This window comes from Aphelocoma coerulescens, chromosome 7 (assembly GCF_041296385.1).
Source record: "Aphelocoma coerulescens isolate FSJ_1873_10779 chromosome 7, UR_Acoe_1.0, whole genome shotgun sequence".
Taxonomy (NCBI): domain Eukaryota; kingdom Metazoa; phylum Chordata; class Aves; order Passeriformes; family Corvidae; genus Aphelocoma; species Aphelocoma coerulescens.
Window position 1 is genome coordinate 34,028,151 of NC_091021.1, and position 16,548 is coordinate 34,044,698.

Sequence of the window (16,548 nt, forward strand, 5' to 3'; positions counted from 1 at the left end):
TGACTTTGAACCTTTCTGCTGTTTTCTGTGTGAATGGTCCTGCTGCTAAAGTAGGGGCTTTGCTCTCTACTGAGTTTGATTTCCAGGTTTGCCTTTTGAAGGAAAATAATTTCAAATACTAGTTTTTAAATGGTATTATACTGCTGAATGTGCATTATATGCAGTGCTTTACCAGTGGAGTGAGAGTAATCCTCTTTGAACAAAAACTTTCAATAGCATTTACTGAAATGGTGTTGGAAGTAGTGCCAGCTCCCTTTGCCTTTGTTTAATTGCAATTTAACAGTAATCCAAGATCTGTGCAACTGTGACAGCAATTCTTAGATATAGCTGAGTTTCAAAGGACCTTCAGTTCATCCATTGCCAATGATAAAAGCTACAGCAGAGCAGTGTATTGATAATAGACTCAAACTTTTCTCTATCCATTGAAAAAATAAACAAAAAGAAACTTTTTTGTCCCTCAAAGCTATAAAGTTTTGTTGTTGCAGAAAGGATGTGCTATAATGTGAAGAAATCACTGAGCTTATTCCGGGCTGTGTTCTGCTGTGCTGGCTGAGAAGCCTGGCGTGAGGCATTCAGCTGTAGAGTATGAGGGTTATAGACATAACCTAGATAAAATAACCCCCCCAAATTATGTAGGGTAAAAATGGGACTCTGTTAGTTTATAAGGTGACTGCTGTTGTGTTGACAAGATGGTTGGTTTGAGTTTCTGCAGCCTTTGTTTTTGTATTTAATTAAAAATATAAAAGTGCACGAGCAGCCTGAAAAGGTTACTTAAAAGTTGTTGGACACTTTCTATGTTCTGCTGCTCAGAAAAAAATCAATGCCTGAGTTCACGAGAGAAGCCTATTGACAGTCTTGAGCATTTTGATCTTAATTGCTCTGTACTTTTTCCTGCTGCAAGGGGTATGATAATGGCTTGAAGAACATTTGTGAAGGTAAATGACCCTTCTTTGAGTGCTAAGATACAACACCAAAAGCACCAAAATGTCTGTGGCTGTTAAATCCCATTGAGAAGCCCAGGGCTTGGATTTCACCTGGGCACTTGCACGCTTGGTCACGCTGAATGCAGTTTGTGGAGGGAGATGTTGGGGAGCTCTTGGTTGTTGAGCACCGTTTGTTCTGCTCTCAGTGTGCCTGGGGGCTGTAGGTGGCTGTGTCATGGACACAACTATCAGGATGGTGCCTTGCACAGACTCCTGAATCCTTGACTTGGAAGTCTCCTGCCCTTCTGAGGGAGTGTAAACCATCCATGTTTGTGTGCAAATGAGGTAAGTTTTGCTTCAGCTATATTTCACTGCTCTCCTGAACTGGGTTTCTCGGAAGAGTCTGAAAATCCCATTCACTTTATATTCTTGAAAGTCAAGTGTGTTCCCATGGAGTCCATTGGAAGTACTCAGAGTGAAGGAGAAGTAAGAGCACCATTGTTTAACAGAACAGTTCTGCTGCAGCACTGTTGTAATTAAAGTCGTTCTACTGATGGAAAGTCTATTCTCTGGTGTTTTCTTTAATGTAGTCATAATGCATCAGTCTGAGCTCCCTTGCTGGAACATCTTTCATTATAATCCACTTAGCTAAGTTTATAATTAAGCTTCTAAATTCAAACCTGCTTTTGTTACATTTTTAGGATGTACAGAAGCAGGAAAACTTAGGATTCGTGTTTTTTACCCCAGACAAGTTGATGTAAGTTAAGAAGCAATTCACTGGCACTACAGTAATTGCATATTCTTGTTTTTAATTCCCAGGATCTTCTACAGCTTTGGAACAAGAATTGGATACAATTGAATAGAAGAAAAAAGGGAGAATAATAGATTCTTACTGTTTTGACTATAAACATCTCCAAAATACCTAAACTTTCAAATATAAGTGGTGATGATAGTGATGACTTACTGAGCTTTCCAGCAATAGAGAGTTGAGAAAGGCTGTCGAAGTTTATAGCTGAAGATGGACAATGAAATGTCTGTTGAGCTTTGTTGATTTGGAGGTTGTGCAGGCTTCCTTCCACCCAAAGCAGGCTGGTTGAGACTGTCTGCTCATTGTTTGGAATTATCTTCTCTGTGAAGATGTGTGAACACCAAATACTTTTTCAGCCATTATTTACCCTCACAGTTATTGTAGCAAGTTACCAGAGAACTGTGGAGATTAATGTTTGGATTCCCAATAAGTGACCACTTAGGATAAAAATGTTGTCAGGCAGCTGTCAACCTGATGTGTAAATCTCACTCATTCGCTCTGTCTGTTTTATCCAGGATTTTCTCAAATGCTCCTGGAAGAAGAGCAAATATTCTCAGTTAAGGTTTGGAGGTGAGGCAGTAGAGGTATAGAAAATCAAGCTGCCATTCTCATATATGCAAAGTCACTCTGCTGAAATCACGGGGAGCGCTTGCAGAATCAAGTATTAGTGTCAGAGCGTGACCTTAGGTGACTTTTTGCACAGGAAGTTTCTGACAGAGTTGGAAGTGGAGTGAACTTTAGGTGCCTCTGCTTTAACCAGAAGACTGTCTCCCTCTGAATGTGTAAGGGGAAAAATGTATAGGGTTTGTTTTAGGTGTGAAAGTGTAAGGGAAGTTTAGTGTAGCTATGTTCATCAATAAATAAAAGAGTGGGCACATAGGCACTTACATTTGAATACCTGTTCCTGGTTTGACTAATGTGACTCCAAACACTTTCATTTTGTTAAACTCCATGCCTGTAGCACTAGCATTGGTAGTTTTTTGGAAATCTCTCCTGCAGGGATGGTCGACAGTTCTTGCCTGTGGTGATCAGCCTTTGCTGCTACAAGCCCAGAGTTCTGCTGCTGTAGGAATGAATAGAATTAGCTTTTTGGGTAACAGCTTTCTGAGCAGGCAAGGCAGACTTTATCTGAGGATAAAGAGTATGATATAAACATCCAGATTATCTTGGAATATCACACGCAATGGGTTTGTGTGTAATAGGCAAACAGTTGCACAGTTACTGCTTATATTTGTATTAAGAAAATTTATTCATGATTAATGATGCTTATCTTTGTGCTAGACACCTGGCAAATGATTTATAGCCACAGATATCATCTGTAATGGCTCTTCTTTTTAGTTGTTGCTATTTAAAGTGTTTGGGATTATTCTAATTGCATCATGTGTTTTAAATGGAGAGAGCTATCCAGGTGTTCTTGTCAGCATTCCCATCTCATACCAAAAAGTAGGTCAGATTTACCCATGATGGGAAAGGTCACAACTCCCAGTGAAGTCAGGGGGAATTGAACTGATGTATGACAAGGCTGAAATCGTGTCTCAGGTTTGGAACAGTTTAAGATAATCTTTTTCTAAATTCAGTATTAAAAATGTTGTAAGTCCATGTTGGAGCAGAGTCAGGCTGAACCACAGAAATGGAGCGGAAAGACTGGAAAAACCCCTTGTCCTGTGGAAACCTGGAGAAAGAGCAACTGGTCTCTTCTCTGACAATGCATTATGTGAGAGTGAGAGTCAAAATTGGGCCATGAGTCTTTCATTTTTCACTGTTGGATGATTTTGAGGCCTCTCATGTGTCTTGGACTAGCACAGTTCCTTGTCACTAGGAAAAACCTGTCTCTGACTGCTCAGCAGTGGCTGGAAAATGGGAAAAGTTTCCCGGAGACTTTTTCCCCTCCCTAGCTAAGCGTGGATTAGACCAGGATTTGGCTGCTGGATATTCCATTGAGGCTGAAAATTAAATTGAATTTTGATCAATTCAGAAATCAGATTCTTGTCAGCTGTATGCATGTTTATTTATTTCTAACATTTTGTCACTGGAATGCCATGCTTTCAGCAGAAATGCAGGTTTCTAAAATAAGTTTGCTTTTCAAAACTAGTTTTATTTGATCCTGTAATTAAGAGAATTAGCAGTGGATTAGAAAATGTAAATGTGTTGTTATGATCATTAGAAAACTTGCACATGGCTTTTTCAAGACTGCCTGTATATTCCCAGCCATTACAGCTAATGCATGATATCCTTGTTTTCCTAAACAAGATTCCATACAAACCAAACAAAATGACAAAGATGCTTGTGACTAGTCCTCCAAATATCGAAGCAGCACCTCATTATTTAATTTCAAGAGAATTCATTAGTGCAAACTATTAACTGGCCAGGCCTGGATTATAAAGGATATTGACTAAATCCAGACAATTTTGGAAGAGTGAAACATTTTTTCAGATTAAAGCTCATATCTTGAACATATTTAGGAAATAATATGTTAATGTGAAGGTGGTGAGGCCCTGGCACAGGCTGCCCAGAGAAGCTGTGGATGCCCCATCCCTGGAAGTGTCCAAGGCCAGGTTGGATGGCGCTTGGAGCAGCCGGGGATAGTGGAAGGTATCCTTGCCCATAGCAGGGGTTTGGAATGAGATGATCTTTAAGGTCCCTTCCAACCCAAAACATTTTATGGTTTTAAGATATTTAAGCAATTCCATCAATTTAATGACTAGTGTCGATGAAATCAATTTTTTAAAATTTAATTTCTTTTTTTTCTCCTTTTTTGTCTGTATTTGCCAGTTTACAGCTAGCCATGCTGACACATTTGGGAGCTGAGATATCATGTAACTAAATTTGATGTGAAGTGTTGGTGGCCTTCATAATGTAATTTATTCATGTTTCTGTAGATAGCATATGTTGCCTGTGCAATAATTTTTTATCGTATCAGGACAGAACAGCTACTGTTCCAAACTGTGTTACACAAACCTAGATACACAGACAAATTTTTATTGTGCTTTGCTGGGGTGTAAATCAGTGGAATCTATTGAGCTCTGCTGGGGTGGGGGAGATTAGAATCAATGTCATGGTGTCTAATTTATTTCTGTTTTTTCTGACTTAATGTAATCTCTGTTCTTGCTCCGTGGGGAGCAGCAGCCAGTTATCTTTGTAGTCCTGCCCAAAGAATGAACACATGTGAAACCCTTGTTTTGGGGAGGAGGCTGCTGCTTCCAGGGATGTGGTGCTGCTGTTTGCTGACCCTTTGAATGCTGAGATGAAGGCAGTGTGTCGAGAAAGCAGCTCGTGAGCACTACTGGTGCTTCATTAAAAATCTCAGCATCTTTATCAGCTGTTATCTGAGGTTTCCTTGGATTCGCCCATTTCACGCCCCTGCCTGTTTAAGTTGTGTTGTTTTATGGCATTTTCTGGCCCTGGAGAGCTGCCCTGCAAGTCCAGTGAGTGCTGTCTGTGCAGGGCTGGGTGTGTGGCTCCCCTCCAGTACTGAAATCTGAGCATCCGAATAATTCCTTTCCTGGCTTTGTGTCTCTGTGTGCGGATGGTGTTGGAGCCAGTGTCACCGATTCCTTCTCTTTCCCTTGACAGAAAGTCAGTGACTCTGGTTTCCGACCGTCATAGATGGTGACTGCGATGCTGAAGGCACTGGGCGAGTCGCTCCTCCTCAGCTCTTCTGTGTGAGGTGAGCAGCCACCCTGATGGGCAAAAAATGCTGAATTGCAGGATGTCTGAGGGCCCTTCTTCCCCACATCCCAGGACCTTGCTGCTGCATCGGATTTCTTGATGATGCTCAAGATTTCTGAGCTTGTGTGCTTCCTACGAGGCCACTTGTGGTCTGTGTTACATTACCTGAGTGTTGGGGCTTGGGTTACCTTCTGAATTAAATGTGAATTCTGAATAAAATTAACCCAGGTGACATGAGCAAAGCATAAATCTGGTCCTTGCCTACATTACTATGTTTGGTCAGGTTGATGGGTTTTTAGGTTGTGCATGAGATGCTGTTCATCTGAAACACAAGAATGAGCTAAACCAGATAACAGATATTACGTTGTATCTCCCACTGTAGTTAGTCAATATCTGATTAAATGTAATTGCATGAATTTATCATGATAGAAACTGTTTCAAAGCAATTTGAATACAGCCTGAAATTAAAAGCTCTGCTGTATATTCAGTGTGTACAATTTCCAGATTTATCTTCAGTTTCTTATCAAGAAGGATGCTGTGTATTATGTGCTATGACAATGTCGCTTTTCATAAGGTTAGGAATGTAATAGAATTTTCTGGACTGAACTTCTAATAGCTGATAATTTTAATGAAAATCAACAAGATTATGCCCGTGAAGACAAATCTTGAAGACAGGTGTTATCTCCATCCCTACACAAGTATGGATGTGACATTTTTACCTATAAAAGTAGGATTAATCGCTAATAAGTAGAACTATGTGGAGAATTGAAGCTTGGTATAAATACACGGTATAAATACAAAAGCTGTTGTGTCAGAAAAATTAATATGTAAATTTACATCAGAAACTTGTTTGATGTGGAAGTAACATCAATGTTTTTTGAGATTTCCAAATTGTTCCCACGTGAATATGGATGAATCCAAAATATCTTGAAACTCATGTAAAATCTGCCTTACTAAGTATCTAGTTGGTCATCTTGTGGAATGAGAGACACAGAGATTGGAATTACTAGACTGAAGTGGAATTTTTAAGGTTTTATTTTCTTGTGTGAGTTTCTGAATCTCCGTTGTTTGGAGCTTTTCTGTAGTATATAAACAATGTGGGTGTTTGCTGAAGCTGGCATTTAGGAGCTGGTCTCCTGCTTTGTATGGAGACCCAGAGAAACACTCCTCCTTGCTTCCAGCACCACTCAGTGATTATTTTAATGAATTGTGTGGTCTAAAACTGCTGCAGCAGCAGGACTTGATCCACTCCTGTCTCATTCACAGTGTGCCTCTGGTATTTGTCTGAAGTATTGGGGAGCTTAATTAAAATCCCTTAGTCAGAGAGACCTCTCTGGAGTAACTGGTTGCTGATCTGGAGCTCAAAGATCCCAAGGGACTTGAATGAGTGTCCCAAATTCCATAGAAATGCCTGTGTAGTGTCTGGTTTTCCCTTTCAAGCTGGTCCATCATGTGCTAATAAGCAACCTCTGTTGCCCTGCTTTTCCTGCTGCATTTCTGATGTTGCTTTTGTGTATCCCATGTTTACACAGGGTTTGGAACTAAAACACTTCCAGGCCTGGATCTTAAATGTAGGTTGTGGGGTCTGGACTTGGAGCTGAATCCATTCTCACTTTTTGGTCTGCCTATATCATGATAACATTCTTGCTGAAGCTAAATAGAGAAAAGAAGGGACACACCACACACTGCCACTGGATCCCTTGCTATTTATTGGCACTGGCAGATTTCTTTTTAAGTGCCTGCTAAAAGCATTTACAGTGGCTTTGTAGGATGGGACTGTAGGTCCTCTGGGAGCTGGCCCTTCCTCTCTCTCTTCCCCTCCTCCTTTTCTTTTCTCCCTCTCCAAGTGAAGCACCTGTAACAGACTTGTCCTCATCAAATCTGGCTCACAGGGACTGGGAAATTCACAGTGGCCACCAGGTTACCCTTAGGCTGAGCCTGTTGCCTTGGTGGTTTAAATATTTTAACAAGCCTTCTCTTTTTGTTTTTTTTTGTTAATTCTAGGACCAAAGAATACAAGAGACTGAATTATCTGAATTATGCTTCTACAACAGAACTGGGTTTCTCCTCATTGGGCATGGCAGAGCCTGGGGAAGCCCTTCCTTTTGTTTGTTTTCTTAATGTTGCAAACAGCTGATCTGGAAGCCAGGAGAGGTCACCAGTTTGTCTGGAAAACAGGTAGGAAAAAGATATGTTGGCTTCTCTACTAGATATTTGCTGTAATCAAGGATGGAGTGATTATCCTTTCTCCATTCTGTTTTACCTTAATGATAAATTAAAAAATTCTGATAATGTCTTCTAACTTTTTTAAAATCTGAAAAATAGAAGGAGTTAATCTGTGTTTGACATAAGTAATCTACATGTTTGTTTCAATTATGCACCCAGAACATAATTCTGGACTTCTTAGTGCTTTTCATCTAAGTGTATTTTTACTGGATCATCATCCCAATGTTGCTTTCTTTGAAACATTTAATAATTTTTTTTAAATTTTTGTATGCAAGGTGCACACCAGCATCTCTCAGAATGAACTGAGTCAGAAGTCCATGCTCTTGGTTGATCTGTTTATAATTCCATTGGTACATTTAGTGAATTATTTCTGTGCATCAGTCAGGTTGGATACATGCAGTGGTTGAATTTGCACAAGGTGTGGAAACCTGTGAAGATGTTTTGGGAGCACCATGGGTCTTGGTGCTGGAGTGGGTGGGTAGGAGATGGGGTGGTACAGCTGCACAGAACCAAACATGAAGCAGCAGATGCTTGTTTTGTAGCACAGCACACAACAACAGACAATGTTCAATGAAATGGAAATATTGTCAAATTTGGGAAATGTTTACTTAAAGTGCTTAATCAAAAATACCCAACTGAGCCAGGGGTTTCATTGCCCAGGATCCCTTTGAGGTTTGGGCTTTTGTGATTGAGCAACAGAGCGATTAAATGTGATGGAAAAATGTTTTCCCTCCTTTTTTTTTGGAGAGGTTCTTTGGTATTTTGGTTATTTGGTTTTTAATTACCTTTCTGTAGAAGGTAATGTACTGAATTAGTGGAATAATGAGGCAATTTTTCTGGGAGAACTCCTGTCCTTCTGATACGATGAACACAAACTTCTTGCCTGGCTGCTGGTGTGGGAGGCTGGGGAATGGTAAAGTACAGTATGATACTAGATCTCTAAAGACTTTTCTTTTTTACACTGTCTAGCATGTGAGATGAGGGGGAAATAAACAACAACTATCTTTTCTCTGTTATTTACATGATTTTTTGGACAAGCTTTGAAAGATAGAGTTGTTTTCTTAAGACAAATTAGAGCCTTCAGTGCTGTCTGTCTTCTCTTCAGTTCCAAAGCACGTTGCACTGTCAGTCTTTAGGGCTGTACATTGGAAGTCATAAAACTTTAATTTGACTTGATGATTCCTGCTGAAAATAAGGAGGTTTCAGTGCTTCAAAGGCATCTGGGGCAGATGTATTTAGAGCTAAGAAAATTTGATGTCCAGGTCTGTGTGGGCACCGTGCCCTGAAAGCCCCACAACAGGCTTGTTGTAAAGGTTCATCTTCCAGATGCACGAGGAAATTGCCAGTTCTTGTGACTCCTACAGTGGATTAAAAATATCTGAGCTCTTGAGAGTCACTTTAAAAACTTCAAATCCTAAGAGTATTTTGATGTACTTTCTCTGCTGATGGAGTGACATGAGGTAGAAAACAACTTCGAGTGATATGTTCTCCAAATGAAAATAACTTGTGAGCTTCAGCCAAATGTATTGTCCTGATGGAGGAGAAAAGATTTTTCTCCAATATTTGTAAACATTACCGCCCCCCCTTTTTTTCCCATTGAAGTATTTTGTTGAAAGTTAAAGTTACATCTAACCCCCAGATGTTTAGTTCTAGGTTGAAATGTATAGTATGTTCACCCAAAACATTATGTTGTGCTGAGAAACAAAATATTATTTATGAAGCCCCTACTTTCTCTGAAGTAGTAGTGAAGCAGCAATATTTCTAAATTCTGAAACTTGTTTTTTTGCAGTTGTCCTAAGAACTAACACAATGGGCAGTAAATGGTAGTCTGCTGTCAGGGTGTGGCTTGATTTTGTATGCATTTTCATACCTCAACTGAAAAGGTTTTTCAGGTATGATTAATCACAAAGGTGTGTCTTTCAGAAGATTAAAAGGAAGTGTTTTGGGAAGAGAGGGATGGTGACTTAAATGGAATAGGTGGATCTGGAGAGGTGGAAGGGTTAACATAATCCCTTGTGGCAAGATACCAATAATACTCTGGGATGTAGGTCATGGAGATCTTGACCTGTTAAAAAATCATCCCACAATTTGAGGACTTTTGCGCCCAATACAAAATAATAAAATGTGACTAGAAGCACAGCACAGTAAACCTAAAATTAAGTAGCTTTTAAAATAAAAACTGAGCATATCCATTCCAATAGAAAGAAAACCTGCAGCTGTTGTCCTTTTTTTTTTAATAAAACAATCTGATGAGAAATGAGCAATCCATAATGGGAAAGGGGATGATCTGTTCTGTTTTTAAATCTTGAATTGTCTGTTGTTAGCATGGCAAGTTACTTACCTGCTGGAGAGAAATTCAACTTCTTATTGAAATGTCATGCTTTATAATTAAATAAGATTATGCTACTGAAAGCTCTGACTTTATGAAAATGAATTTATATGTACTGAAATAAATTTTCTAGCACACAGAAGTCCAGGGAGGCATCCTTAATATGCATGGGGCTAAAAAAAAGAAAAAAAAAATTGTATCATCACTGGGGTTTATAATACAGACTTTTTTCCAGCTAAATCCTTGACACTGTCTAATGAAGACTCCTACATTTTCATGCTGGGCCTGGTGGTCTTGGTCTAGGGGAAAACGATGGCACTGATATCACTGCATCTACAAAAAACCCCAGGCTCTGTAATTCTAAAACATGAGAACTTGGCAGTGAGAGGTAATTTTATACATACTCTTCCCTCAGCTATTCAGAGCGCTATGACTTGCGTGTTGCTTATCTGTGGCCTGTCTTAAAACCATTTATTTTGAGCTTTTGGCTTCTAGAAGTTATAAATTAATATCTGTACGCTGTATCTTCTGGTTTCCAGACATTTCTTGTCAGATACTCATTTAGTGGCCACTAAACATGAAAGCAATAATCATATCAGCTAAATTACTCAGCGACATCAAATAGCTGAATAATTTTCTCACATTTGCTAAATTTAATTGGACCTAAATTCTTGTAAATTAATAGTATTTAATGCAGTTGCCAATTAGCAATTTGCATATTTCACCATGTTAATTTTCTCCAACAGTTGAGTAATCTTAAGAGTTCCTGGAATTTCTGCAATGCCAATATGCCTATGTTTTAGTGATGGCCATCCATCACTAAAATATCCAGGCTTTTAAAACTGTGTATAGAATATTGACACACACATGAGCCCACAGCATAATTCTAATTGTTTTTTTTTTTTTTTTTTGGTGAAGCTCTAAAATTTAGTTCCAAAGTCAGAATTAAGTGTAAAATATGTGCAACACAGGAAATATTTTAGGTGCTTTACAGGAGAGGAGCTGATAATTAGGATTACAAGGTGCTGAAGTATCTCTTCCCAGAGATTCTTGCTCATGGATGGGTTTCTGGCTCCTCTTCACTGCTGATGTCTTCAGCTCCTCCATAAACTATACCTCAGGCATGTGCTGTTTCCCCCAAAATACAAACAGAATGAAAGATATAAGGGACATAGCCCATAAAAAGGCTCTCAGAGCTAAAGCAATGGTGTGACTTTATTTTCTAATTGGGGAAATATTGTAAAAATGTTTTTTGTAGGATGAAAATGCCCTGATTTTTAGGAAAATGGTTCTTTAAGCATGGTAAAAATGCTATCTGTCATGGAAATAATCCTCTGTCTACTATGGAAGGGAAGAAGGGGACTGTTAGAAACCCAGGTGTTGTGTCCCAGTGAGTTTTCCTTCTCTAGAAAAAATAAATCAGGATGGCTGTTTAGCCCAGCAGGGACGTGCTCCCTGATATGAGTGGAATAGCACTGAAAGTGAGGTATCAGACTGGGAAATGGGTTTGTAATGATTCTGATCACAGCAGAGAGATTTTTACCTGAGGAAGAAACCATTAAACCTCTGGAGTTCGTGGGCTTTTGGGAGCCAGGTGTGTGAGCTGTAAGTATTCCTGCCCTAGGTGAACATAAAAAAACCTTAATTGGGAGTTACTTACCTGTATTTGAAAGTCGTCCTTAAAATAGGGTTAGCAAATGGGTTTGGATCTTTAGGCGTTCTTCAGAAACAATCCATAATGGAAAAGGGACAAAATGAACTTTGCAGAGAACAACTTCTAATGTGGAGAAACCTTTGAACCACCCGTGAGTGGGGTGAGCCAGCCCTGGTACAACGAAAAAGGTCTTTTGTTCTCTGTTCTCAGATAATACCGCCAAAAAATGCCCTTTCTTGAGATTGTAATTTCAGGAAGGTCAGGTGCTGGTTTGGAAGTGCCTTTGACCTTATGTCTTAAAAGACAAGCTTTTACCTACGTACACCAAATGTTAAAAGGAGTCCAGGTCTTCAAAGGACGGTAGAGCTCAAACCTGCTCAAAGCAGACTCAAAAATAGCTCTGCAACAAGTGAAGTTTTTTGGAAAGCTCAACAAAATGAAGAGTGATTATCTGTCCTAAATTAAGTGGTTCCTTTATTTGATAGGACAGCAGCTCATGAACGAAGCACAAATGGCTTTTTAGTGATCTTTTTGTAGTGTCTGGAAGGTTTATGATAATCTAACTGATGCTTCCAAACTTCTCATTGTGTGGTAAATGTTCTAATTGTGGGTTGTTCTTATGCTGCCTTGGTGGATGGAATTTTAAATGCTGAAACCTTCCAGTGGAAATTTAGCCTTGATTTAATCAAACTTTGTATGATTCAAAGGATCTTCACTATGCTAGGAGGTTGGAACTGAGGTGATGCTCCTGGGTTATAGATTGCAATCTTGTAGTATTGACAGCAGAAGCAATTCGTAGTTTTTAAAAAAATACCTGTTAAGTTCTGTTCTCAAACTAACCAGGACATTGCCATAAACCCGATAATGAAAAGTTGTTCTAAAATGACAAATCTTGTTTTTACCTTTAACTTTGTTCATGGTCAGTTTATGCCTCATTTCCTGAGCCAGACTACTCTTTAATTTACGTAATTCTTCTTTTGGTCCTTGCTGCTAATGTATTTATAAATTGAGGATGCCAAGCTTCTGGACCCCTGTGAGTAAACTTATTTTCTTAGAACTGGTTGGTCAAGTGAAATCTTTCCTTAGCATTGCTCCTCAGAATTATATCAAATCTCAATTAAGTTTTCACCTTCTGACATTTTTCAATTTTAATTATAAGTGTCTGGTTTATAATATCTCAGAATCATTTTATAAAAAAACATTTTGTAACAAACAGTTTCATTTGAAGCAGTTTAGTTGGTTTTTATATGCTGGCATAGTTTCATTATGTAGCCATTAAAAAAGTGATTTAAATGAAAAATAATACTTCAGTTCTAAATTTGTCTAAAATAATTATTTACAAATAATATTCTATGAGACAGCATAAATTATGCTTCTATTTCTACAAAACATTTTTAGAAAACAATAGCATTTGAAGATTTAAAGGAAGTTGTTTTGCAAAATTTAATTAGAAGCAAAATTTAATATGCTGGTTGATTTTAGTCACTGATATTTGGGAAGCTTTAAGGGTGGCTTCAAAGCTAATCTAATTTTCCTCAAACAGAAGTGCAGCTGTTTCAGATTGATAAATATTTGGTTTTCTTTTGTCTTTGTTCCTTACCATTTCCTATCCACATTTCAACCCTTCTGTTCCACAAATCTTAAAATTTTATTACATATGGTTCTGTTGCTTCACTTCACCCATCTTATTTCACTTCTGATATTGATATCATCATCTGGTCTTACTTTCTCAACAGCTGAATCCAGCTTGTCCTGGAATGGTGGAGATGCACCTGTTGCCTTAATTTATACCCCTTTGCAGGGGTTGTTCAATTCGTGTTTAGATGGGTGAGACATTTCAAAGTTGGTGGAGACCTCGTGTCGTCAGACAGGAAATACTGGAGAGTTTGGCAGAGAACGAGACAAATGTACACCAGAAGAGCTCCATAAAAGCTGGAGAAGCTATTTTATGCTGGAGCATCATTTTCCAGCCTGGGCTTTCCTCCAGGTGCTTAAGGTCTGCTGCTGGTTTGGAGGAATGCCACTGCAGCCCATGGCACACCCACGTGGGTCCTGTGCTTATCCCAGCGGGCTGAAAGCTCAGTGTGTGGGACGCGGCTGAAGGACCTGTGACACAAAGAGTCAGCCAGCATCAGAGATGTTGAAATAGCTCCTGAAGGAGTTTGGGATGCTGGTTAGAGACACAGAAGTACTTAAACTGGTGCTGTTTTTCCTTGTCTGTAAAACTCGGCATGTTTGTTAGCTCTGGTTTCCTGTGGGGAACTGTAGACAGCAGAGGGAGGTTCTTGGTGGCACTGCTTAAAGAAGGAATCCTTGGCTTAGTGTATTTTCCTAGAAAAGCACTCCAGCCAGCAGTACGGGCAGCACTGAGTACCAGTCCAGTGAAAAAGGCAAGCAGAGGAGGAACTGAAGTAACCCTGAAGTAAAGGCTAAAGTTAACACTTGATGTGCTTGGAATACGAGTTCCTTGGCAGAGGCGAGTGCTGAGCCTGGCTCTGGGCTGGCTGCCTTCAGGGGGGCACTTCTACGGCGTGTGCCCGGTCATTTTGTTATTGTTGGGCTCGCAGAACTATTTCAGCAGTTCTTTTACAATAAGGCTGCCTGCTTTAACAAACATTGTCAACCAGCATCAGATGTTCAGTAGGTGGTGGTTTAAACTAGATTACACAGGCGATTCACACTAATCTTTTAATGTCCCTCTTCTCTTCTTGAGAATAATAGTTTTTGAGAATGAGGTGCTTTTTTCTGTTTTTTGTTGGTATTGGGAAAAGTATGTTAGGCTTCTTATCCTTTTCTTTCCTCAATAGTTACTATGGGAACAGAGCTAGGGGTCACAGGGGAAAATCTGCAAAAGTGGTTTCTTTTAAATTGTTCATTTTAAAAAATAAAAAGATAGCTTGTTATCGGAATTGTGGCACTTTTCATTCAACTTTGTTGGATTGTATTGTTGTACATATTTCAGTCACAAAAGAAGCACAGTGAGTGGCAAGAAAAACAGATGGGGATGTTTTTGTATTTTTTCCTTGGGGTTAATATTTTTTTAATTGAATGCAGCTGTTGGAAAGATTTCTGTTGTTACGTATAGGCAGAGCATTAAAAATGGATGATCACATTTTCAGCCTGTTTTAGTGGAGTACTAGATTTAATTATTCTGCTGCCCTTGTTCAGAACCCTGCAGGTTTTTTTTAAATAAGTATATCTTAAGTTAAGAGTTTTACTTTGCCACTTAGTTGAATGATTTCAGTATATAGGGGTAATCACTTCCTCATTCAGCTCTTGTGTAGAGCAAAATTATGGGTGAAAATAACACAAAATTGTATTAGAAATCCCTAAAATACATAGTGTTGTTCTCAGTATGCATGTAATCCTGCTGACTCTTTCTAGGGACTCTTCATGAGGTTTGGGAAGTCTGCCCTCTGATACCCCTATTTCCTAGATTTTGAGACCAGTCCTGCCATCATCATTTTATTCTTTTTTCTTTTCTTTTCAAAAAGAAAAAAGAATTTCTTTGTGTTCTTTCTTAGTTTCAAAAAATTTGAATGGCAAAAGCCGGGAACGCGAAATAGAGAAGTTAGAAGGGATATTTCATGGTAATCCAGGTTATTTCCATAGTGTTGACATTGTTGAATTCAATCACCTTCAGCTGGAGGATAGATACGATGGAATGACTGCTTAATACTGGAGTTCTTGTGTAGGAGCTTCAGTTTGCCTGGGGAATTCTTGCTGAGACTGGTCCAATTGCAGGGTGTGATTCCAGAGCCACTGTCTGGTCCCTGCTCTTGATGACACTGCCTGGTCTCTAACTCTTTGTAGAATTCTGCAGTTCGTTCTTCCAGAGACCTTTTAAAGCTCATGGTTGAATGTGTCTCCGTGTAGTACTTGCGTGTAATAGTGATTTAGGATTATAGAGCTAAGTTTGGAAAAGCATGTTAAACCCTCATTATAGTGGTTCTAAATACATTGGTTCTGTATGCTGGGGGTGAGTTGTAGACAGTTGCTGAAGCAGATCCAGCTTTTGTGTGGCATGTCCTGGAAGGCCAGCCATGAAAAATCACTTTTCAAATGAGAACTTAATAAAAACTTTCCTGCTCTGAACGCTAAGCCCTGCTCCCCATGCGATTAGTGGTTTCATTTCTTTCCCAGCAGTTGGGTAATGATTATGGCTCCAGATGCTGCAGGAGTGATAAAGAGAGTGATTAATTTCACTTGAAAGGGCATATGTTCAAAGGGGAGCCAGCCCAGCGCCTCCAGCGCGGAGCCCACATTGCTGAGTGTGTGTGCTGTGGTACCCAGCTGATCCCGGGGACAGGACCAGGCAACCTCCCTTGGTTACCTTAAGCAATATATTTGCTGCTTGGTTTTAATATTATTTTCTCAGAATCTGTTTAAAAGCTCTTCATGGCTCTGTAAAACAGTGCTGTCAGACTTTCAGCTTTGAGGAGGGGCTGATGTCACCAGCACAGCCCAAGTACCTGCGAGCGAGCTCGGGGTTGTGTTTACACCCTGCACAGAATTAAGTGGTAATGAAGGGTTTGTATTCCCTGGCTTAGTCAACAGCAGCTTTAAAAGTGTTCCTACGCTTCATTTGCAAGAGCAGTTCACGCTGTATGACTCCCTGAAAAATTTTGACATTTAAGGTATTATATTTTCAATATGCTTAAAAATTAAATGTGCAAGGTAGGTACTTCTCTAAGTCTTTATCAGGATGTTATTGACCCATTGAATAAGTCAACAGAAATATGAAACATGACTGGGTGTGCTAGCCATGTGGTTAAATCCAGGGTGTTTATTGTGTTGCCACCTGAAATTTTTCAGTGTTTGGCATCCTTTGGGGCTTATCCTGTCACCCCTGAGATCCAAAGACCTTCAAATTTCAATAGTGTAATAATATCCACCTACACGAGGCATGTTTTACTTCTCTACATGATGGTATTTATAA

The 16,548-nt window shown here is 39.4% G+C and overlaps 1 protein-coding gene across 1 annotated transcript in view; it reads left to right on the forward strand.

Annotated features, from left to right (window-relative positions):
• Positions 1-16,548, forward strand: part of THSD7B (thrombospondin type 1 domain containing 7B) — a 326,451-nt gene that overhangs the window by 75,866 nt on the left and 234,037 nt on the right. Inside the window, exons 2-3 of the mRNA XM_069021259.1 lie at positions 5,305-5,398; positions 7,405-7,578. Of these exons, the coding sequence (XP_068877360.1) occupies positions 7,440-7,578 (139 nt within the window). The 5' untranslated portion in view covers positions 5,305-5,398; positions 7,405-7,439. The remainder of the gene's footprint in view (positions 1-5,304; positions 5,399-7,404; positions 7,579-16,548) is intronic.